Source organism: Mytilus californianus, unplaced genomic scaffold (assembly GCF_021869535.1).
Source record: "Mytilus californianus isolate M0D057914Y unplaced genomic scaffold, xbMytCali1.0.p SCAF_10, whole genome shotgun sequence".
Taxonomy (NCBI): Eukaryota; Metazoa; Mollusca; class Bivalvia; order Mytilida; family Mytilidae; genus Mytilus; species Mytilus californianus.
Genome location: NW_026262582.1, coordinates 45,575,140 through 45,601,803, shown reverse-complemented (window position 1 = coordinate 45,601,803; position 26,664 = coordinate 45,575,140). Strand labels below are relative to the sequence as shown.

At 32.0% G+C, this 26,664-nt stretch overlaps 1 protein-coding gene and 1 long non-coding RNA gene across 6 annotated transcripts in view; one reads left to right on the top strand and one right to left on the bottom strand.

Moving 5' to 3' along the window:
- Positions 1 to 18,883, top strand: part of LOC127718243 (2-iminobutanoate/2-iminopropanoate deaminase-like) — a 32,570-nt gene extending 13,687 nt beyond the window's left edge. The window contains exons 3-7 of one of the 4 annotated variants that reach the window (XM_052224243.1): positions 14,221 to 14,326; positions 15,137 to 15,191; positions 16,709 to 16,777; positions 17,617 to 17,672; positions 18,759 to 18,883. In XM_052224243.1, coding sequence (XP_052080203.1) covers positions 14,221 to 14,326; positions 15,137 to 15,191; positions 16,709 to 16,777; positions 17,617 to 17,672; positions 18,759 to 18,806 — 334 coding nt within the window. In that variant the 3' untranslated portion in view covers positions 18,807 to 18,883. The remainder of the gene's footprint in view (positions 1 to 14,220; positions 14,327 to 15,136; positions 15,192 to 16,708; positions 16,778 to 17,616; positions 17,673 to 18,758) is intronic. The other 3 variants (XM_052224242.1, XM_052224245.1, XM_052224244.1) reach the window with 3 other exon arrangements.
- Positions 408 to 4,632, bottom strand: LOC127718249 (uncharacterized). Of its 2 annotated transcripts, none has more exons than XR_007989658.1 (3): positions 3,817 to 4,632; positions 688 to 945; positions 408 to 430 (listed from the first exon to the last, which is right to left on the bottom strand). It is a non-coding gene; the product is annotated as an uncharacterized LOC127718249 (long non-coding RNA). The 2 variants fall into 2 exon arrangements; XR_007989659.1 differs by lacking the exon at positions 3,817 to 4,632 and adding an exon at positions 1,735 to 1,777.
- Positions 18,884 to 26,664: the final 7,781 nt, after the last annotated feature.

Genomic DNA, 26,664 nt, shown 5'->3' with positions numbered 1-26,664 from the left:
TCGACCAAAACTGACCATATGTGCACTTTAATGTGTAAATCTATATACCCGCATAGTAAATCAGCCATATTTTTTATGTCAGGATTCAATGTATAATACAATGGACAGCAATATTGCAATACAATAACAACAAATTTTTGTTCGCATAAATTTAAGGTGCCAGCATGTCCACCTTTTAATCAAAACATTGATACCTAACAAAATTTCAGTAGTTTTGATACTTCATGCTGACTTGTACAACAAAATTATTTGACAACATCGACCAATACTGACCATATGTGCACTTAAATTTGTAAATCTATATACCCGAATAGTAAATCAGCCATATTTATTATTTCAGGATTTAATGTATTATACAATGGACAGCAATATTGCAATACAATAACAACAAATTTTTGTTCGCATAAATTTAGGGTGCCAGCATGTCCTCCTTTTATTCAAAATATTGATATGTAACAAAATTTCAGTAGTTTTGATACCTCATGCTGACTTGTACAACAAAATTATTTGACCGCATCTACCAAAACTGACCATATGTGCACTTTAATTTGTAAATCTATATACCCGCATAGTAAATCGACAATATTTTGTATGTCAGGATTCAATGTATAATACAATGGACAGCAATATTGCAATACAATAACAACAAATTTTTGTTGGCATCAATTTAGGTGCCAGCATGTCCACCTTTTATTCAAAATATTGATACGTAACAAAATTTCAGTAGTTTTGATACTTCATGCTGACTTGTACAACAAAATTATTTGACCGCATCGACCAATACTGACCATATGTGCACTTAAATTTGTAAATCTATATACCCTCATAGTAAATCAGCCATATTTATTATTTCAGAATTTAATGTATTATACAATGGACAGCAATATTGCAATACAATAACAACAAATTTTTGTTCGCATAAATTTAGGGTGCCAGCATGTCCTCCTTTTATTCAAAATATTAATATGCAACAAAATTTCAGTAGTTTTGATACCTCATGCTGACTTGTACAACAAAATTATTTGACTGCATCTACCAAAACTGACCATATGTGCACTTTAATTTGCAAATCTATATACCCGCATAGTAAATCAGCCATATTTTTTATGTCAGGATTCAATGTATAATACAATGGACAGCAATATTGCAATACAATAACAACAAATTTTTGTTCGCATAAATTTATGGTGCCAGCATGTCCTCCTTTTATTCAAAATATTGATACGTAACAAAATTTCAGTAGTTTTGATACCTCATGCTGACTTGTACAACAAAATTATTTGACCGCATCGACCAAAACTGACCATATGTGCACTTTAATTTGTAAATCTATATACCCGCATAGTAAATCAGCCATATTTATTATGTCAGGATTTAATGTATTATACAATGGACAGCAATATTGCAATACAATAACAACAAATTTTTGTTCGCATAAATTTAGGGTGCCAGCATGTCTTCCTTTTATTCAAAATATTGATATGTAACAAAATTTTAGTAGTTTTGTTACCTCATGCTGACTTGTACAACAAAATTATTTGACTGCATCTACCAAAACTGACCATATGTGCACTTTAATTTGTAAATCTATATACCCGCATAGTAAATCAGCCATATTTTTTTTATGTCAGGATTCAATGTATAATAAATACAACATGTACAATGGACAGCAATATTGCAATACAATAACATCAAATTTTTGTTGGCATAAATTTATGGTGCCAGCATGTCCACCTTTTATTCAAAATATTGATACGTAACAAAATTTCAGTAGTTTGATACTTCATGCTGACTTGTACAACAAAATTATTTGACCGCATCTACCAAAACTGACCATATGTGCACTTTAATTTGTAAATCTATATACCCGCATAGTAAATCGACAATATTTTGTATGTCAGGATTCAATGTATGATACAATGGACAGCAATATTGCAATACAATAACAACAAATTTTTGTTCGCATAAATTAAGGGTGCCAGCATGTCCTCCTTTTATTTAAAATATTGATATGCAACAAAATTTCAGTAGTTTTGATACCTCATGCTGACTTGTACAACAAAATTATATGACTGCATCTACCAAAACTGACCATATGTGCACTTTAATTTGCAAATCTATATACCCGCATAGTAAATCAGCCATATTTTTTATGTCAGGATTCAATGTATAATACAATGGACAGCAATATTGCAATACAATAACAACAAATTTTTGTTCGCATAAATATTGAGTGCCAGCATGTCCTCCTTGTATTCAAAATATTGATACGTAACAAAATTTCAGTAATTTTGATACCTCATGCTGACTTGTACAACAAAATTATTTGACCGCATCGACCAAAACTGACCATATGAGCACTTAAATTTGTAAATCTATATACCCGCATAGTAAATCGGCCATATTTTTTATGTCAGGATTCAATGTATAATACAATGGACAGCAATATTGCAATACAATAATAGCAAATTTTTGTTCGCATCAATTCAGGGTGCCAGCATGTCCTCCTTTTATTCAAAATATTGATACGTAACAAAATTTCAGTAGTTTTGATACCTCATGCTGACTTGTACAACAAAATTATTTGACCGCATCGACCAAAACTGACCATATGTGCACTTTAATTTGTAAATCTATATACCCGCATAGTAAATCAGCCATATTTTTTATGTCAGGATTCAATGTATAATACAATGGACAGCAATATTGCAATACAATAACAACACATTTTTTGTTCGCATAATCTTAGGGTGCCAGCATGTCCTCCTTTTATTCAAAATATTGATACGTAACAAAATTTCAGTAGTTTTGATACCTCATGCTGACATGTACAACACAATTATTTGACCGCATCGACCAAAACTAACCATATGTGCACTTTAATTTGTAAATCTATATACCCGCATAGTAAATCAGCCAAATTTTTTATGTCAGGATTCAATGTATAATACAACATGTACAATGGACAGCAATATTGCAATACAATAACAACAAATTTTTGTTCGCATCAACTTAGGGTACCAGCATGTCCTCCTTTTATTCAAAATATTGATATGTAACAACATTTTAGTAGTTTTGATACCTCATGCTGACTTGTACAACAAAATTATTTGACTGCATCTACCAAAACTGACCATATGTGCACTTTAATTTGTAAATTTATATACTGGCATAGTAAATCAGCCATATTTTTTATGTCAGGATTCAATGTATAATACAATGGACAGCAATATTGCAATACAATAACAACAAATTTTTGTTCGCATAAATATAGGGTGCCAGCCTGTCCTCCTTTTATTCAAAATATTGATATGCAACAAAATTTCAGTAGTTTTGATACCTCATGCTGACTTGTACAACAAAATTATTTGACTGCATCTACCAAAACTGACCATATGTGCACTTTAATTTGTAAATCTATATACCCGCATAGAAAATCAGCCATATTTTTTATGTCAGGATTCAATGTATAATACAATGGACAGCAATATTGCAATACAATAACAACAAATTTTTGTTCGCATAAATTTATGGTGCCAGCATGTCCTCCTTTTATTCAAAATATTGATACGTAACAAAATTTCAGTAGTTTTGATACCTCATGCTGACTTGTACAACAAAATTATTTGACCGCATCGACCAAAACTGACCATATGTGCACTTTAATTTGTAAATCTATATACCCGCATAGTAAATCAGCCATATTTATTATGTCTAGATTCAATGTATAATACAACATGTACAATGGACAGCAATATTGCAATACAATAACATCAAATTTTTGTTGGCATCAATTTAGGGTGCCAGCATGTCCACCTTTTATTCAAAATATTGATACGTAACAAAATTTCAGTAGTTTTGATACCTCATGCTGACTTGTACAACAAAATTATTTGACCGTTTCAACCAAAACTGACCATATGTGCACATTAATTTGTAAATCTATGTACCCGCATAGTATTGTTCCTAGCGCCTTTATGTCTTCTCCTGGCGCTCCTGTGCACATTTTAGTAGGACCGCAAATGTAAGCAATAATATTGGAAAACAATTAATGCAAAATTTTTTCCGCATAAATTGAGAGTGTCAGCATTTCATCTCTGTATTCATAATATTGAACAGTCACTAGAGATAGTAATTCAGGATGGTGTGTAAAACAAAACTACTAGGCCGCATCATCCAAGTACCAACACTGACATGTCTGAATTCATTTGTACTTTTTAATAAAAAAGTATGAGGTTCTCTTCTGGGAATAGTGTACTGTTAATCTATTATGTCGGTTGATTAATTTTGTTTGTAGTTAAACGTCAAGTGGCAACTATTTCATTCAAGTGCACATTGAGTATAATTTTGGGACTTCCCATATATCAATTAATCGGCAAAGACATTTTGAATCTCTCGACAAATCTGACGAATTTGACGAGATTGTTGATAGTTTTACCACACCGTACTATGTATCCGGACACTGTACAATTATCTTTAGAATATTCTGCGGAAAATAGAATAGTAAATCCAATGCAAACAAGTTGAATAACAATGAAATATCCATGCATGAATAAATGCATAAAGTAAAATTTAGAAAGAGACAGGTAAAAACGGGGAACGAAGCAACGTCGACAATGATGTTGATATCCCATGATATAAGAATATTGTTCCGATGCGTTGGATAACCTTTCTATCCGCCTTCTAATATAAAAACCAACTCTCATTTCCTTTATGATAGCTCTATTTTATTGTATAGCCATTTTTGTTTATGTATATAAGAATATATCAAATAAAAAAAAAGAATTTTGTATAATATCTAGTAGAGTCTAGCGGGTAAAGAAATTTGCTCTGTGGGGAAAAACAATGCGAATATTGTTTACATATTTTAATTAAAGCTCAAGTCTGATATGAAAACTCTTAAACACGATAATCTGTCATAAGCAGACAGGTCTGGTCAATAGCAGACTTGTCCACAGGTCTGGTCAGAAGCAGACCTGTCCACAGGACTGGTTAAAAGCAGACTTGTCCACAGGTCTGGTCTGGAGCAGACTTGTCGATAGGTCTGCAGCAGTCCTAAAAAAGCAGACCGTAGGTCTGGTCTACCAACGACGAAGTTAACTTGCTTGTCTGCTTAAAAATTCTCAAGTTAACTTAGAAAGCAGTCAACAAGTCTGCTCCAAGTTAACTTTTGTCAAGGTTAGGACCGCACCCATCTGTAGCTTTGATAAGTTTGATTTGTTTGCTTTTTATACACCTACACAAGCATGGCATTGTGTTTAAAATTTCTCTTTTTGTTGTGATTAACAATTTGTCTACGTTTAACAAATAACTGATTTCAAAATTTATACTGTCTTAGAAACATGATTTTCGATGAGTGGTTTTTGGCTTTGAACTAGCTGCCAGTACTGTGAGACCTCTTAGATCTGTACTTTGTGTTTTTGTTTGTGTGTGAGGGATTTACAAATTCCCTGCCAAATCCGGTCTGTGTTTTTTTTCTCGCTGGTTGTTTTATCTACTCTGTATCGATCTAATGAGTTAAGCACTTTTCAACTGATTTTAATAGCTTGTTTAATGTTACACTACTGTCCCAGGTTTAAAAGGGGGTGGGTTTGGTGCAAGCAAACACAGTCCTTTTCTAGATTTAGACATTTCAATTTCTAAAGGGAGACTCCATACTAAAAGTTACGACAAAAGAGACGATTTTTCATTCCCTATTGTTAATTTTCCTTTTTTTGACGGCGATGTTCCTTTGGCTCCATCATACGGTGTTTATATATCCCAACTCGCTCGTTATGCCCGTGTGTGTAGTGATGTCATAGATTTAATCGAACGTAATCAATGCATCACTGGTAAGTCAGGGATTTCGTTACCATAAATTACTTAAAACTTTTACTAAATTCTTTCATAGAAACAAAGATTTGATTAGTAAATTTGGCTGCACCTGTAGAAAACTTATTGAAAACGGAATTTCACATCTTAAATTTTACGGTAATATTGTACTAAAAGCGCGGAAATCACTATGTGTAAACTCATCGAACCTTTAAACAAACTTATTAGTTAAGGTTATCTTACCAATTTTGTAAATAGATCTTTGAATATATTTACATTGGCACAAATATCGATTTTGTCATCAGCAAATTAAAACATAACTAAATTTGTATTCTTTTCAAACGGTTTTTTGGGAAGTATAAATAAACATCCACGTTCATTTTCTATATAGAGATTACTTTATCTATGTATAACATTATACATATTTATTAAAAGGTAAACTCCTAACTATCCTACTGCCTGTCGATACTTTTATTTTGGCATTGCGCAAGTCATGTCTTCTTTGACTGTCCATGACGTTAAAACACTAAATCCCTGGGATGTGTTTCAGTTGATTTAAAGTCTGATGCATGATTTTTTATCATTAATTGTGTTTGGCTTTTAACTAGCCTTCAGTAACTGCGAGTTCTCTCAAATCGTACTTTTGTGTTAATTTGACCTGTTGATACAATTTGTAATGCAGGTTTGTTATTTAATGTTTACTTACTTAATAATGTTAATGTTATATTTCGTCTCACTATTTTTAATATATACCACCTTTGATAAGTGTTTGGTATGACGATAAATTTTCACTTCTGTTCTCGTACTATGAACAAAAAAATTATTTATTTTGTAAACAATATTTCCGTACTTAGCCATGTATACCTTACAACAAAATTATTGTTAGTTACCTGTGTACGTTATTTTATATGGCGGCATTTTGTCCAAGGTTTTGGTTATCTTTCTGATATTGTTTTACATCTCACCCCCTTTTTTATCAACTTTGTATTGACCATGTTGACATTGTGTCATAGATCAAATTTATTCTTTTAGTGTATGTTCACTTGTTTTTGTTCATATGTCTTTTGATTGAGTTAAGCCATTTCAATTGATACTTTATAGTGTGTCGTTCTATCTTGTGATGTTATACTATTGTTTCAGGTTAAGGTGAAGGAAGGTTGGCACCTATTAAAACGTTTAAACCCACTGCATTTGTTTGCACCTGTCCTTAGTCAGGAACCTGATGTTCAGTTGTTGTCGTTTGTTGATTAGGTTTATAGGTTTTCCTATTTGAATGGTTTTACACTAGTCATTTTTGGGCCCTTTTCAGTATTTCTTCTTTCTCATTGAGTGAATATACTTTCCTTCGTTGTGAAAAAGAGTTATGGGCATTTGTATAAAATTACCTATAATATTCCAAGTTTCTTCATCCGAGTGAATGATCTTGTATAAACATTGCATTTGTCTACTATTACAAAGTTAATCATGCCAATCCATTCCGTTTTAGTCTCTTAACTATACATGTTCCTTTCTATTTGTTTCACTTTATTATTCCAAATAAATGCCCAAAAGATTTGTATATTTCGTTTAAATATTGGTTTGGAATTTAATACCCTATCAAGGACAAAATAATACTTTTTATAGTGAAGTTTTGCCGGCGAAGGTCTGGTTTTCCTTTTATCACTCCAAAACATATTATCGGGTATTTCATACCCATCAAACTTTTCTACGTTATCACTTGTGTGTTGGTTGTTTTGTTGAACTGTTTTTTTAAGTGACATTTGAGAACCATACTTTTTAAATTCCATAATGTGATAGTTTAACAAATAACTTCTAACAAACTAATATCAAATAATTGAATATACATGATATAGGTCAGCATCGAGTACACGCATCAGTGAACAAAGCTACTATTTTCATATAGTATATCTAATTAATGATGATATGATATTGATACAGCACACATAATACATAGGAGAAGTGATGGGTCTCGAATACCCATACTGTCAGACAATCCGCATGTAAATTCTGTCTCCCTTCCTGACATTTTCCTAATTTTCGAACTTAATTAAGCCGATAGAATCTTCGCCACACCAATAAGCAACAAACCATAACTAAAGGTTGTTTAGTAATAATTTCAAAATGGCGTGTATATCGACTGAAAATAATATTTTCGCGCCGTGATCTGAAGCAAATGTTAGGAAATATCGCTTGAATAAAGGCTCAATGAGGACTTATATATTATATACAAACACAACATTGAGATAAAGACGATTATAAAGTACTTTCATACATAAAATTATTTAATGCCATAATGTAATTGAAACATGTACATCTATTTTGTGCGTTGAGGCTTTAGCCAACTCGGCTGTGTATTTTTATATGTTGGATTAAGTTGTTTTATGTAATGTATCCGTTTTTATTCTGTAGTTAGTCCCCACTTTGGTTTTATCATGTATATCTATTATATAGTCATTTTATAAAATTTACTGTTTGCAAAATTATAAATTATTCTAAATAATAAGGATGTTCTTGTCCCAAGCAGAAAATCCTGTCCGTGTTAGGCGCAACTCTTTGGAAGTTTTGGTCTTTGGTGCTCTTCAGCTTTGTACTTGTTTTGGCTTTCAAACTTTTTTTATCTGAGCGTCACTGGTTGGTCTTGTGTGGACGAGACGTACGTCTGGCGTATTGAATTTTAAGCCTAGTACATTCTGCTAGCTATTGTTCGTGTGTTTCTTTGTCCTATATGTTCTCCCATTTATTTGTATTGTGGTCCTGTCATGTGATGTTGTCGTTTTGGTGTTGTGTTTGACGTTGCCATAAAAGCGGGAGGTTTGGCATGCCAATAAACCAGGTTCAACCCACCATTTTTATCTTAAAATGTCCTGTACCAAGTCAGGAAAATGGCCATTGTTATATTATAGTTCGTTTCTGTGTGTGTTACATTTTAATGTAGTGTTTTTGTTGTGTCGTTGTTCTCATCTTATATTTGATGCGTTTCCCTCAGTTTTAGTTTGTAGCCCGGATTTGTTTTTATCTCTATCGATTTATGAGTTTCGAACAGCGGTATACTACTGTTGCCTTTATTTATTCTAAGATTGTTCCTGAACACAGGTAAGTCATTGGAATTGTGGATATGTTCGAATAAATTCAAAACAGACTAATCGTAATGAATAATCCTAAGTAGCAATTGTCAAACTAGACAAACGGGTGTTAAAAGTATGTAAGATATGCCTGATTTAGAATATGGCAGAGTGCTCTAGACTAATAAATTAAAAGACTTAGTGTGAAGAATGAATCTAAAACATGTTTTTTGTAAGGTATTAGCAAATTTTTACAAGTTAACCTGGAACATCAGTGTATCAGCCAAACAGAACAAAAATGTATAAAAATCAGATGGAACTGGACTGACTATTTGGAATGGGTTTTGCTCATTGTTAAAGGCCGTATGTATACGGTGACCTATAGTTGTTAACTTTTCTGTCATTTGGTATCTGTTTGATAGTTGTCTTATTGGAAATCATACCACATCTTCTTATTTTTATATTAATTCAACCGATCGGTACAGAGCACAAACAAAAACTTACTTAAAAAAACAACAACAAAAAAACAACAAAAAAAAACAACAAAAGTTACGTTATTATATAGAATAAAATGTATTAACACAAATACCAAACTCCAAGGTTAATTCCAAAATAAGGAAGTCCATTAAACATGAAAAACCTTCGAATAGAACGATAGGAAAGCAACTGTCATATCCCCCTGATTTGGTACAGACTGTTTCCGAAAATAGTGGGTTAAACTTGGCTTTTGTAAATTTACTGTAACGTTATTATATATAATTAATTGTTTAATCATTCGAAACAACATGAGTTTTTTTCTACCCCATGAATACATTGCCTTAGCCGTTTTGAGTACAATTTGTCAGAATTTCGCAGTTTTTTACTCGAGTGCGACTAATGAGTTTCATGTGGACAAGACGCGCGTATGGCGTACCATATTATCAACTTGGTATCTTTGATTATTGTTAATAGCTAGCTTAACAGCCCACTTGAATGACAGTTGTTTATAGTTCCGTTACAAATACAAAATTGTAAGAGCAAGCCAGTCAGACCTAATGAGTTAACGTGACAATAATTAGGATCCAGTAGCCAAACTTGTATAAACAGACATCCACGATATGCAAAATTACTTTATTAAATAATCCAAAAAGCAGTTCATAGTTGATTGTAAAAAAAATATTTTTCAAAATAAAATTGTGACAATGCTGATCAAAACTATTTTGTTGATACATAAATTTTCGTTTTAATGATATAAGATAATCATCTGTTTACCGACTTCGTTTTTTGTCCAATAATCAATCTGTTACGGTCTGCAACGCGATAACGTTACAATTATTTCAACGATTTGTTGTAATTTTTTTTCACATAGAACACTACTTTGAATGATGTTTACCGTAAAAACAAAGTCGGTGATCCTATCATCATTTTACATCATTTAAACAGAAATCTATGAATCAACAACATACAGTTTTTTAAGAAAAATCTATGTATTAAAAATTAGAGATTTGATGAATAAAGACAAATTTAAGAAAGTTTTTTGCCGATTTTATGTGCTTTCTATTCAAATGTTTTGATAGAATTTAATCAGTAATATTTCAGATGATAAAAGAGATAAATGCATTATTTTTTCGATTTTAAGTTATTGTTGAACGAGTCAGAGTGGTAGGCAATTTTTACCAAAATCTGTGACATAGCCCATTTACTGAAACTTTAGCTTAAATTTAACAGATACAATAATTGATCTGCCTACCGGAAAATCAAATAGATCGATCACAAAAAGCTTTAACTATTAGAAAGTACCAAACGTATGCATACATTTTTTTGGAGCATTTATATTTGCGATTTTCATTTATCCGTTAAAATAAGCAAAAATAAACACCCCGCAAAAATAACGCACTGTATACTGGTCTAGTAAATGCATTTTTTTATTGCAAAATACAATTTATGAAGACAGATATAAATGTTTATAATTTTAAAATTATAATATGAACGAGAGAAAACATGTCTGGCTGTAATTTTATGCGTCAAGGTGCCATGAACAGCATTTGTTTCTAAGTCTATAAAGAACGAGTATCATCAGTAATGACATATACTTTCATGTTAACGACGACGTCGAATCATCATTTGTGTTTTCGTGAGGGAATAATTGTAACCTTTCCAGTGATACCATTCAACACCATCGCAATGTGACTTGTGGGAACCATTGAGATACAACCCATTCAGGTTGGAGTGATGACAGCCTTTATACTACCATCCACCTTTAAATCGCATTATCATATCTTTTTATTTCTCTAAACACATCTGCTATTTCAATTTTATCTGTGATTCTTCTAAAATAATTAATTGTCTATTTGTTCAATTTACAATTTGTGTTTATTGGAGTCCATTTTATCTTCTGTGTAGTTAAAACATACTAAGATTTTGAATTAAATTGTTGATAATTTGAAAAGTAGCGAAAAGGACCTTAACCTACGATTTAAACCAAAATTAAATATGCGATCCTTTCTGTTTCAAGTATAAATAAAAGTGGAATTTGAAAATAATATTTCGTTATAAGCCGTCAGTTTGGACCAAATTTGTAAAAAAAAGTCTCAAAAACATCGCTGATGTATAATAGACGTGCAAGTCGATAATTTAAACTCATTGAATCTGTATTCATGTGACCTTTAATTTAACCCCTTAGCTGGAGATGGGTTACACAAGCGTTCAGCTATTATTCTTCTTAATTTGAAAGGTAGTGTAACTAAATATCAATCAACACAATAAAGCATGTAAATACCAATTTTTCTGCATGTTTATTGCAAATCTAATAAGTTACATTGATCAATTATCTATAAATATATGCTTCACTAACAAACGACTATCACACAAATTGCCGATTGTCCAATATTTATACTTCCCAATTGTTCCGCATAATTTCATTACTTTTTTACCTGTAATTTGATAAAAGTTGGCCAATCAGGAAGAAACCGTTTTAAAGCCCGTTTGATAATCCGTTTGCATCCCCATTTTCCTTTTAAATATATAATGACATATATATTCGCTTACAACAACATAATAATAAATCCGAGTTGATTAAATATAATTACACAAATATTGAACCCCATTACTCTCGAAGGATGTGATTGTGTACGATATAATATAGTTGTTTTCTTTTTCTTTTTGATAATATGTACTTTTATTATATCATTTTATGTGGTTCCTCAAAAAAAAAAACAACATTACCATATAAAAGTATGACAAAAATAACGAACTCCAAGGCAACTTCAAAATGTGGTAGTCTATAAAAATGACAAAATAAAAAAAATACAGTAATAGTGTTCCATATAAAAAAAAAAATGTAGCAATATCTATTAATATGTGTACCTATGTCGCTTCTTCGTTTTGTTTCAGCCACCGTGTTCGAGACACAAACCATACTGTAACCCAGTTACGAAAAAAATAATTGAAACAGACAAAGCTCCAATAATCCCTTTACCTTTCAGGTAATGTATTACTCAAAACTTAATGATTATACCACAAAGTAACAAACAATTAAAAACATAATCCAAGAAATCTGTCAAAATAAAAAAAAAAGAAAAAATAGTCACGATAAATAAAGAAAACTAGTTTGTGGAAGATGGTTGGGAGAATAATATTGTCGTACAATTGCCGCTAGGAGCAGCTTTGAAAATAAAAATGCAGTCGAAACTCTCAAATCACCTTGCAAAATTGGTGTTAATGTGGTTTTGTTCTGAATATGCATGAACATATTTGCCTCTGAACACAATTCAAAATTTATCAATCAATCATATATTGATTTCTTAATTGAACATGTGTTCTTTCTAGATTAGTATGTTCTTAAATGAACGTCTGAACGTAAACATCATAGACTGAAGTCTTTGCACTAAATCTGTCGGATGTTTACTGATTGAAACTCTAGTCTGGCAGAACGTGATATATGTATAAGTTGTTTACGAACTATCTCGCAGTAACTACAAGACCTCTGATCGATACACTGTGTTTTTTGTCTTGATTTCAGTTAATTTTTGTACTTCGAGTAGATCTGATGAAGGGGATATTTTTAACAATCACAAACATGTTGAACCATGCCCAATTTTTTTTTATATATCCTTTCCAAGTTGGGAGCGATAATTCAGTGGTTGTCGTAGGTTTCTGTCTGTCATATCTGTTTTTCGTGTAGTGCGTTGTAATATGTATCATTTATGTGTTCAGTTTTCAACGTGAGAGTTCTTTTGGAATAGAAATGTGAATGTAAAATATTTGAAGGCACTTATGAGAGGCGGAAGGAACTTTTTGGGAACTTTTGGATTGGACCTTTGTTTTTTTTGTAAATCCCGCCCATTGTTCTCTCTTTTTGATTTCTTTGGCTCAGTATCCTCCATTCTATATTTTCTCCAATCCTCTATTCTGTAAACACAATCAACTAACTTACATATGACCTTCTTTTAAAATGTTAAATTTGGAGATATTTAACATATTCTACAATCCGTTCTTACACATGTAACAGAATATTTGTAAATAACAGTTGAAATGCACTGTGACACCAATAGGAATGTCCATCAAAGATTAATCTGATTGTTTTTCCCGACTTTTCCCGATGTACAAAAGCAACATTATATCGTATGGCAAAAATGAAAAATTTATTATGAGCGCAAATGAAAGTCAGAACAACCTGGAACATGGCCTCGTGGTCATAAAAAATCCGAGCACGGTTATCGTACACAGACTCAGAAATATCAAAATACTGGATTTGGTATTTTGAGCACATATTTTGTACTCCGAGTATTGCAAAATGTTTTACAAATGAGAGCCTTGACCCTTCTTTTAATAAAAACTTATTCTTATTCTTGTAATAAATAGATAGATATGAACAGGCATGAAAAAGCATTTAAACACATAAAATAGGCTAAAGCGCTGTTAATATAAATGTTTAATTGTAGATATTGTTAAAATCCTCCTCCCTCCGCCCATATATCAAATGTAAGTCCCTTCAAAAACACCGAAGATAATATATATGCTAAGATAAAGGTTTCTGAAATAAAAAAAAGTACAACAAAAAAACCAAAAGAAAACCGAAATATATTTGAATCTGACCGTGTCATTACATTTAAAATTATACCACCAGAAACCAGTTGAAGTGTGACAGGATCTATTCCTCGTTCAACTATTTCCTTGTGGTATAATTCCAAATGTTATTACACAGTCAGAGTTAAATATATTTCTTTTTTATTTCTATTTCAGAAGACTTTAGCTACGCATATATATTATTAGTCGCAGAATGCTGGACATGTGGACGACTCTGAAACACATATGTACTTTTGTTGTTTTCTTCTAATGACTTATTCTTATGTTTTAATTTTTGAAGTCAAGCTGTTTTGGCGGGAAATACTCTATACATGTCTGGACAATTAGGAGTAGACCCTGTCACACTTCAACTGGTTCCTGGTGGTCTTATTCCTGAAACTGAACAGGTGAGCACAAATCGTTATGAAAATGTATTCCATACAACAACTACTTTGTCTGGAAGGGTTCATCTAACCTTGACCCTATTTTCAAGGTACATTGGTCAATTTTACGTTTTCCTGGTTAAGTCACTGTAATCAATAGTTTCTGAGATACTTTAAGCAATAGGTAAACTATAGTTGGTGCATGGCATGATTGTAAGCTATACGTGTCTCTCTGGCTTGTATCTTCTGACCTTAATCTCCTTTTCATTCTTTATTGGCAATGTAAATTTTTCTTGATTACATCTGTTTCTTATATACATTTTGTACCATAAGCAATAGGTCAACAATATTTTGTGTATGGAGTGATCTTTAGGTGTACATGTCCGTCTTGCAGGATTTATCTGATCTTGTCCTCATTGTAATGCATGGATCACTGGAAATGTTACGTTTGAGTGATTCTTGTAGTAAAACCATTATCTTTAAGACTTTCAACTATGAATCAATCTTTGAATTCTGCTAGTGTAATCAAGAACGGAAAACAGAGTAAAGAAAACCTATTTGCAAAGGTAAACAGAGTTATGGGGTTAAATTTCAGACGAAGTATTGGAGCATTACCCCTGTATACATGGTATAACCCTTGGATACCTGATCAAAACATCAGTCGTTTAGTTGTCACTTACTAATACACATACAGACAATAGAAAATATGTCAATCTAATGCTAAGAGGAAGTAGCCAAAACACAATACAATTTTTTTCTTCTCTTATCATCTACTGAAATTTTCATAGCGTTTCTAAATGCGGCGTAATTAGTTACAAAAGTTTCATTCTACAGATATTCAAGAATTTTCGTGCTGTATTAGAGGCTGCTGGTGGTAGTTTAAAGGATGGTGAGTTCATTCATTGTAATATTAATAATAATAATCATAATAATAATAATAATAATAATAATAATAATAATAATTATAAAAAAGAATAAGAATAAGAATAAGAATAATGAAAATATACTGAAAATAGATTATTCTCCGTTTCTGGCATACGTAACACATGTAACATTCATCAATTATTTTGATAGATTGATGAATTGTTTATTATTGCTTGCTCAACACCAAATGGCAAATATTACTAGATATTAAGGATGAGAACAAATCAAAGGAGAAGGTCCGGTAAGGGCTAGTTTTGGTCTAAGATTCGAACTACATCCGATGACCGATTTTTGACATTTTTTTAACTTTTAAGTGTCTTCTTCAGTCGATTCAATATGTTTGTGTAAAAGATTTGAAATGATTTGGCTTTAAAGACGCTCAAATACAAGCTAAAATATGTAAAATCTATCAAATATGCCATAAAACATCACTTTTGAGATGGTTTTTGTTTCAAATGTAAGTGGCCGCATTCGTGTTCAGTCTCAATCTTTATATATGTTATAATGTATTATCATCAAATATAACTTATATTTAAATATTAAGATTGAAAAATTATTATATTCATGTGTTCCGTTGTCTCAGTAAGTTCTTCTATGATAGAAATGTGAACATGAAATATTTGAAGTCACCAAAGAGAGGCGGGAGGATCTTTTCGGGGACGTATGGATTGGGCTTTTATTCTTTTGCGGAAATTTGAGATTTACACGTATCGAGACTAGGGAATGTATGATTAAATCTTCCGGAATTTGGTATTCAGCGTTGATTTTTACGGGAAATTGGGATGACACTCCTTCCGACCTTCATACAATGTGACTATGAAATATTGTATGACACTTAGTGTATCATTATTAGTGTATGTATTTCCTATGAGTAAACAAACTAATCTTATTTTAGACATACCAGCATATTATTATCGATAGTGAAATATTCTGTATGTACATATAAGTATTCTAATGTATGTGAGGGTTATTTCTATTCTATTATATTTTATAGTGTGTTTTTCTATGTTGTGATGTTATAAAATTGTTTCAGAAAAGGGAGAAGGTTTGGTACCATTAAAACTTTTAATCCCGCTGCAAATGTTTGCACCTGTCCTAAGTCAGGAATCTGATTACAGTAGTTGTCGTCTGTTTATGTAGTTCATACGTGTTTCCCGTTTCTCGTTTTTTTTTATAGATAAGACCGTTGGTTTTTCCGTTTGAATGGTTTTACACTAGTAATTGTTCGGGGCCCTTTATAGCTTGCTGTTCGGTGTGAGCCAATGCTCCGTGTTGAAGGCCGTACCTTGACCTATAATGGTTTACTTTTATAAATTGTCACTTGGATGGAGAGTTGTCTCATTGGCACTCATACCACATCTTCCTATATCTATTTTATGAATGTCATATTATTACACATGTGATAATATACTTTTGCTATTGAAAGAAAGTTACAAACAACAATTATATACACAAATTAGAACCGTATTATCCATGTTTCAGTTGTCAAAGTAACAGTTTTTCTGACAGATTTAAGAGAGTATTCTGCCTTTAATGCAGTCTATATGAAATGTGAGTGTAAAGTTTATAATATGAATAAGAGGTAACTCATTAATTAAATCAAACAATTCAGCACCCTGTATCCGTTATCATTTCTCGGTAATAGAGTGATTGAAGTTAGCGGAATATAACGATTGGATTAGAAGGATTACTCATTTATACATTTTAAATATTTCAACCAAAAGGAAACAATCCGCGGGACTCAATCCATACGACTATAATCTTTTCAATTTCGTAGTAATAGAGATAATGATAGCCTTTTTCGTATTTTCACCACTTTGTAACACTGACCCAGAACCTGCATACACAGTCAACAGAAGTACTTTCACTATAATATTCAGAAATAAATTCGAACATATATGATGATCGTTTATTTTTCTGCTCTCTTTACAAACCAAAGGCCAATAGTGCTAAGTGGTTGTTTTTTTTTATCATGCAGTGAATACAAAATAAAAAAATTTCTCAAAACTCATTTTCACCTGTATGTGAAAATATTTCATATTTTTCTACAAATGATCTATTCCTCAGCTTGGGAAAAATGTTCAGTAGATGCTATTTTTTTTGTCAAATCACAGTGTTCAGATACATTGACCTCAGTACACAAAAGAGCAACCTAGTTCCCGGAAAATACAATACTTGCCACCTCAAGTATTGTAATGTTACCCGTAGTGATGAAATTTAAACTTTAATTTTAATACTGAACACATTTGGATCTTTATTTAACTATTTTATTACAAACTGTCCTCTTTTTTGTATGTTGATCTGTTGTATGTCACGATTTGAGTTGTCGTAGTGACTTATTTAAAGATAATTACTTATGTATGTATTATTTAATATTGTATAATTTTCAGACTTTCCAAAGGATTTCCCTGCTAGATCATCTTGTCAAGTAGTAGCAATATCACAAGTAAGTAATTGTATCTTAATTTTTGAGGTTATGCTGAAGTAGTTGATTGATGACTTTTCGACTTATCAACGAAATGGTTGGCTAATAAGTATAAAAGATTGAAATGAGGCCCTTTACTTTACTGCATATCTTAGTACATCAAAATTTGTTAAGGGTTCATGTTTCTATTAAACACGGTCTTTGAAAATCAAAATAATGATGTGCCATAAACTACGATGTCAATTGGTAATCTATAAATAACTTGCCGTTTCAGAATCTAATGCATTCTGGGTATTATTCTCAAAAGTGTACACCAAAACCATGAAAAAGTCGGGATTGGTTCAATACGTCCTGAACAATGGAAATTCAATTAATGACGTGACGTTATTTGTATTTTGCAGTACGACCAATTTAATCAACCATTGTCCTTTAGATTCTGAACGGACAATGGTCAATGTTGTCCGAATCTGACTTGTAATATATTGGTGAAGTCCTCGGTACATTTTCTTATAGTGCCATAATAATAAATAGATAGATGTCCAAGGTATTGGTGTCGATGGAAACATGGGCCTAAGTAAACATAGATAACTGAAGGCTTACTACTTATTTATACGATCATATTGTCATGGAAGTAGATTTAACTTACAATTCTCGATACTTTATGGATTGGCAGCACCCTAAGCTTTGACAAAATAAGACAACCAATCTGTTATGGAACGAATCATTATCGCAGACAATTGGCAACCATTCCGGGGCGCCCCTTTGTTTGTAAGCTTGTTGGTGGTCAATCTGAGGTTTTCTGTACAATGGTTTTTACTTTTTGTCTTTGTGTTATGATTTGTTCATTTTGCACTTTTGATATTCTTTTTCCAAATATTGCAATTTAGGTCTTACAACGCTAGTCATATTGTTCAACCATTTTGTAGTCAACAATTTTGTAACGTATGAGAATAAGAAAAAGGCATACAATATGAATACGTGTACCGTTTGTTCTGTATTTCTAATGAAATAAGAAAAAGTTGTTTTAATTTATGTTTTAGTCAGGTCTAAGTATCTTTTCTTTTACATATTTAATCAATAATATAAAATTTGTCAACTTTTTTTCAGGGAGCGCAGTTAGAGGTTGACGCAATAGCTGTTATTGATAAGTGCTGATGGCGACGACGAGTTAAGACAACGAGACATAAAATAACTTCAAGAATGCATTAAATATAAAATTAGAAAATGTTTAACCATGGCATAAACTAGATGGTGATGTGAATATGAACCTTGGTTTTTACAATACCGACATCCTGAGCAAGATTTTTAACATGCTAGATAAAACGATAACAGACCACAGGAAGACATGAGTCATTGTTCTGACTCCGAGCTGAACAGTCTGGGCTCTTACTGCTAAATGTCTAGTATTATGCAGAAAAGTAACAAATACCAATTTTCAAGTATTTGGTTTTACTTGGCCTGGGATCGAACCCATAACTTCCCTCACTCAGGGCAAGCACGCTACAGCGATTGACTGATTGATTGTTTGTTGCTTAACCTTTTTTTTTCTGGCTACAGATTTCACTCGAGTGAACAAACAATTTGAATGAACATACTAAACTGTGTTGGCTTTAATACTTTTTAAGGGTGCCTCGTTGGTTCATTGGAAATTACTAAAAATGGATTAATATAAGTTTCCTGAGATGCAAAGGTTACTCATGAATCGCTCATGAAACATGGCATTGTGTTTACATTTCTCTTTTTGTTGTGATTAACAATTTGTCTACGTTTAACAAATAACTGATTTCAAACTTTATACTGACTTAGAAACATGATTTTCGATGAGTGGTTTTTGGCTTTGAACTAGCTGTAAGTACTGTGAGACCTCTTAGATCTGTACTTTGTGGTTTTTTTTTGTGTGACGGATTTACAAATTCCTTGCCAAATCCGGTCTGTGTTTTTTTTTCTCGCTAGTTGTTTTATCTACTCTGTATCGATCTAATGAGTTAAGCACTTTTCAACTGATTTTAATAGTTTGTTTAATGTTGTACTGTTACACTACTGTCTCAGGTTTAAAAGGGGGTGAGGTTGGTGCAAGCAAACACAGTCCTTTTCTAGATTTAGACATTTCAATTTCTAAAGGGAAACTCCATACTAAAATTTACGACAAAAGAGACGATTTTTCATTCCCTATTGTTAATTTTCCTTTTTTAGACGGCAATGTTCCTTTGGCTCCATCATACGGTGTTTATATCCCAACTCGTTCGTTATGCCCGTGTTTGTAGTGATAACATAGATTTTAACGAACGTAATCAATGCATCACTGGTAAATTATTTAGTCAGGGATTTCGTTACCATAAATTACTTAAAACTTTTACTAAATTCTTTCATAGAAACAAAGATTTGATTAGTAAATTTGGCTGCACCTGTAGAAAACTTAATAAAAACGGTATTTCACATCTTAAATTTTACGGTAATATTGTACTAAAAGCGCGGAAATCACTATGTGTAAACTCATCGAACCTTTAAACAAACTTATTAGTAAAAGTTATCTTACCAATGTTGTAATTAGATCTTTGAATATATTTACATTGGCACAAATATCGACTTTGTCATCAGCAAGTTAAAACATAACTAAATTTGTATTCTTTTCAAACGGTTTTTGGGAAGTATAAATACACATCCACGTTCATTTTCTATATAGAGATTACTTATCTATATATAACATTATACATATTTATTAAAAGGTTAACTCCTAACTATCCTACTGCCTGTCGATACTTTTATTTTGGCATTGCACAAGTCATGTCTTCTTTGACTGTCCATGACGTTAAAACACTAAATCCCTGGGATGTGTTTCAGTTGATTTTAGTCTCTGATTCATGATTTTTTATCATTAATTGTTTTTGGCTTTTAACTGGCTTTCAGTAACTGCGAGTTCTCTCAAATCGTACTTTTGTGTTAATTTGACCTGTTGATACAATTTGTAATGCAGGTTTGTTATTTAATGTTTACTTATTTAATCATGTTAATGTTATATTTCGTCTCACTATTATTAATATATACCACCTTTGATAAGTGTTTGGTATGACGATAAATTTTCACTTCTGTTCTCGTACTATGAACAACAAAATTATTTATTTTGTAAACAATATTTCCGTACTCAGCCATGTATACCTTACAACAAAATTATTTTTAGTTACCTGTGTAGGTTATTTTATATGGCGGCATTTTGTCCAAGGTTATGGTTATCTTTCTGATATTGTTTTACATCTCACCCCCTTTTTATCAACTTTGTATTGACATTGTGTCATAGATCAAATTTATTCGTTTAGTGTATGTTCACTTGTTTTTGTTAATATGTCTTTTGATTGAGTTAAGCCATTTCAATTGATATTTCATAGTGTGTCTTTCTATGTTGTGATGTTACACTATTGTTTCAGGTTAGGGTGAAGGTTGGCGCCTATTAAAACGTTTAACTCAACTGTATTTGTTTGCACCTGTCCTTAGTCAGGAACCTGATGTTCAGTTGTTGTCGTTTTCCTGTTTGAACGGTTTTACACTAGTCATTTTTGGGGCCCTTTATAGCTTTCTGTTCGGTGTGAGCCAATGCTCCGTGTTGAAGGCCGTACTTTGACCTATAATGGTTTTCTTGGATGGTGAGTTGTCTCATTGGCACTCATATCACATCTTTTTATATCTATGTTTAACACTCTAACATTCTGTGTGTATAAAAGAACATGGGGTATTATTGCCAATGAGACAACACTCCACCACAGACCAAATGACATTGAGGTTAACTATAGGTCATCGTTCGGCCTTCAACAATAAGCAAAACACATATCGAATAGTCATTTAAAAAGGCCCCGAAATGTTAAATGTAAAAGATTTCAAACAAGAATCCAATATCAGGAGCCTGATTTTCAGTGGTTGTCGTTTGTTGCTGTATATTATATTATCTTTCATTAATTGTTTTGTACATAAATCAGACCGTTAGTTTTCTCGTTTCAACCGTTTAACATTTGTCATTTCTAGGCCTGACATATCTGACTATGCGGTATGGATTTTGCTCATTGTTGAAGGTCGAATAGGGACCTATGGGTGTTGACTTCTACGTCAGTTGGCAATCATCCACGTCTTTTCGTATTTTTATATCTTTTAATAGTGCACAAAAAAAATCCATTTTTATCCGTATATATATACGATATGTCTAGTACATATTGTCCTGAAGGTTATAAAAGTCAATTTCAAAACTTGTTATTCGAAAACTGTCCATGTTTTTAAATAAATATTCAAAATTCCTGTACATCGGTACCTTTATTATACCTAATTATCTTTTGTCGTCCGTATGTATACCAGGTTTGAAAATAGTTCGTATATATTAATGTAAATAGTTTTTTATTCTGTTACTAATGGGAAGATCGTTTTACAGTTTGTGTTTCAAGGTGATTTTTACAAAAATGAAAGTTATCTTGAACTAATGAATGTTCAAATCGATGTAGGTTTGATTCCGTTTAAATAATTTTTTTTGTCATTCGTATGTATACCAAGTTTGAGCATAGTTCGTATATATTAATGTAAATAGTTTTTTAATCTGTTATTAATGGGAAGATCGTTTTACAGTATGTGTTTTGCAAAAATGACAGTTATCTTGAACCAGTGAATGTTCAAATCGATGTAGTCTATTTCCGTGTAAATACTGTTATGTATGAACTTCAATTGGAATTCACCAATTTTGTTTTTTCACAACTAGATTTCTTGAAATACCCCAAACCGAGTTCCAGTCAATACTTACAGCAAACTCAGTTTCCACTTCGGTATGGTATTTTGATTAAGTTTGCCTTGAATATCATTCTGATCTATTATTTGTTGTGGTGTTATTTCAACACCTGAAATTGTTTTTAGATCTAAGTTGTCGAATTTAATTAACGAATTGTCCTGCTTACTCGATAAAACGTTGGTACCCTTAAGTATACCTATGTACATTTTAGATATAGCATTTTTATTTTTTGAATAATCGGCTAAGCAATTTCTTGTACCGTTAGTCGGTTATATATATATGATTACAGTCTTTGAAAGGTTTCGTTTCAAAATTCTACTATTTTACTCATGGTGAACTATTTAAAACATTGAGAGCTTCTTTTACATTCAATAGCGGAGATACAAGCAATATAAATAAGAGGATGTGGTATGAGTGCCAATAAGACAACTCTCCATCCAAGTCACAATGTATAAAAAGTTAACAATTATAGGTCAAAGTACGGCCTACAACACGGAGCCTCGCACCAAACAGCAAGCTATAAAGGGTCCCAAAACGACTTGTGTAAAACAATTCAAACAGGAAAACAAACGGTCTAATCTATATAAAAAACGAGAAACAAGAAACACCTATGAACCACATCAACAAACGACAACCACTGAACAACAGGCTCTTGACCTAGGACAGGTGCATTGAAATGCATCTGGTTTAAACGTTTTAACAGGGGCCAACCTTCACCCTAACCTGAGACAGTAGTGTAACATTACAGCACAAAAAGACACACTATAAAATATCAATTGAAATAGCTTAACTCGGTCAAAAAGACATTTAAACAAAAAAAAGTCAACATACACTGAATGAATAAGTTTGAAGTCTAGTTTTCAGTATTTCTTCTTTCTCATTGAGTTAATATACTTTCCTTAGTTGTGAAAAAGAGTTATGGGCATTTGTATAAAATTACCTATAATATTCCAAGTTTCTTCATCCGAGTGATTAATTTTGTATAAACATTGCATTTGTCTACTATTACAAAGTTAATCATACCAAACCATTCCGTTTTAGTCTCTTAACTACAAATGTTCCTTTCTATTTGTTTCAATTTATTATTCCAAATAAATGCCCGAAAAGATTTGTATATTTCGTTTAAATATTGGTTTGGAATTTAATACCCAACCAAGGAGAAAATAATACTTTTTGTAATAAAGTTTTGTCGGCGAAGGTCTGGTTTTCCAGACCTCCAGACAACTTTTTGTTTTTTCCCTTAAATCACTCCAAATCATTTAATCGGGTATTTTATACCCATCAAACTTAAGAAGGTTTTTCGCCAATTTTATGTGCTGTCTATACAAATGTTTTTAAAAAATTTTATCAGTAATATTTCAGATGATAAAAGAGATAAATGCATTATTTTTTTCGATTTTCAGATATAGTTCAACGAGTCGGAGTTGTATGCAAAACTATACCAATATATGTGACATAGCCCATTTGCTGTAACTTGATCTAAAAATTAACAGATACTATTATTGATCTGCCAATTGGAAAAAAAACCAAATGGATCGATCACAAAACGCTTTAGCTATTAGAAAGAACGGTTGTTAATTAATAATTTCAAAATTGCGTGTATATCGACTGAAACTAATAGAAAGTACCGAACGTATGCATACATTTATTTTAGCGGTTTTCATTTATCCGTTAAAATAAGCGAAAATAAACACCCCGCAAAAATAACCCGCTATACGGTATGAGTATTTACCTTTGTTGAAACGAAGAAAGTTTTGAGAATTCTCCCATTGCTTCAACTTCTGATGAACAATTTACAAACACTAATGAATCCACCATGTACAATTCCTGCTCGCCTGTTATACGTTTTAAATTATAAATTGATAAAGTCTGAAAATAGATGACTTAACTACAATTTGGTGTCAAATGGTAACAAATTATTCATTAAATGCATGACGGAACCAGTCGTGACAGGTAAAACAAATGAGACAAATGGTTTCACTTTAAACGGCTTACACAAAACAAAAAATTGTATTGCGTATATCAGTTATCAATACAAAGATTAATAATTAAAATAAAACGAACATTCAATTGAAAAGATCAAAGTATGCATAAAATAAAGGCGCATATTATTTTTCAGCTTTTGTCACAAGTGTTAAAGTCATCCCTTCGTAAATTTTACGGACGCCATCACAAGTTGGTTGACCGTTATGGAATAACCGTTTCACAGATGATATCGGATATGTTCCTTATGTCGTAACTACAATATCCTTCCCTTTTCACGAATGTGACTTACCGAATTAGACTATTTACCGGATTTGTAATAACATAAGCAACTCGACGGGTGCCACATGTGGAGCAGGATCTGCTTACCCTTCCGGAGCACCTGAGATCACCCCCAGTTTTTGGTGGGGTTCGTGTTGCTTAGTCTTTAGTTTTCTATGTTGTGTCATCTGTATTATTATTTGTCTGTTTGTCTTTTTATTTTTGGCCATGACGTTGTCAGTTTGTTTTCGATCTATGAGTTTGACTGTCCCTCTGGTATCTTTCGTCCCTCTTTTAAATAATACATGTAAAAAACTGACACGAGGAGATGTGGAAACGATTGAAATTACAAGATGCTTCGATATTGTACTAGAAAATGTAAATGCATTTTGTTATTGCGAAATACAATTTAGAAAGACAGATATAAATGTTTATGATTTTAAAATTATAATATTAACAAGAGAGAAAACATGTCTGCCTGTAGTTTTATGCGTCAATGTACCATAAACAGCATTTGTTTCTAAGTCTATAAACAATGAGTATCATCAGTTATGAAATAAAATATCATGATAACGACGGCGTCGAATCATCATTTGTGTCTTCTTGAGGGAGTAATTGTAACCTTTCCAGGGGTACCATTCAATACCATCTGCAAATCTTTTGTGAGAACCATGTAAGTACAATATATTTAGATTAGAGTGATGACAGCTTTTTAACCACCAAGCACCTTTAAATCGCTTTTGACAAGCACCAGTCGAACTGTCTCTATCTAGCGTTGAAAAAAGCTGACTATTATGGGTGACTGAATCCAACGAATTCCCTATAAAAGAAGGAACAGTCACAAATTCGACGAGGTGTTTGTACATAACTACAATATGTGTTGCAAAACTTATTACTTATACTAATCTTCGTATAGGTCTGAATAAAATTTGTTTTATATATGAATGTGTGCGTTTATAAAAATTAGAAAACAAATCTAGAATATAGACGGTATTTGTAAAATAACAACTGATAATCAAGTGTTCTGTATGAAATGAACATGATCATACAAGATCAATAGAGAAATTCAATCAATCTGACTTGGGTAACAAGTGCTGAAAATGCAATATGAAATGCTGATCTGCTTTCATGTGATTAACTTCAAAGGCAGTTCAGCATCGTGTTATATAACCAGATTTGCACAAATCAGTTACATACCTGTAATTTTAAGTAATATTCAGTTACCTTCCTTTAACGTGTTTAATGTATTACAATTAAGTTTTGGCAATCAGCTTGTTTTAAATTTAACGTGCAATGTCATGGTCGTTTCTGAAAGTTCGTGTTTTAAATTTGAAAAAGTATTTCAAATGACTAAAACTTTTGAAATATCCTTTAGGCCTTGGGACTGATTTTTAAAACTAATGTCATTTGTACATTATTTTGTTTTAAATACTGCTCTGAGCCAAAAATAAAACGTTCCAGTCTATTGCAGCTGATGGACGATTGGAAACAATATCAATGGTTAATGTAATTGTCAATAAAAAACATCACTGTCACAAATGTTTTCAAAAGATAACAGTAATTATAGTCTTTCTGACAATAACTGACAATAATTCGAAGTAACAAATGGCTGTTACTATTCTGATCCTGTGTTTAATCGTTCTGCAAATGAACAATAAACCTGTCCAAAAAATGCTGTTAAAAAAGTACACCTTAAGAAATATTCTCAATAAAACATAGGATAGTGTAAAATTGAACACAAAACAAAATATGGTACCTAACTTCACTGGCGTATGACAAATAAACTAAGTCTTCGAAATGATATGTTTGATGCAAAGTTGTCACGAGTACACGATTCTTGGATTTAAACCAAGGTAGTGTCAATTATGTATTATGAAATGAAAAACTTTATTGAATTGTACCATGTATGCAATTTTCAGATATGTCAGATGGTCACTTCCTGTTTAAAGATAATTCAAATTTTATTATGCTCGCTTAACATGGAAATTTTCATCACTGAGCTTCTGTTTT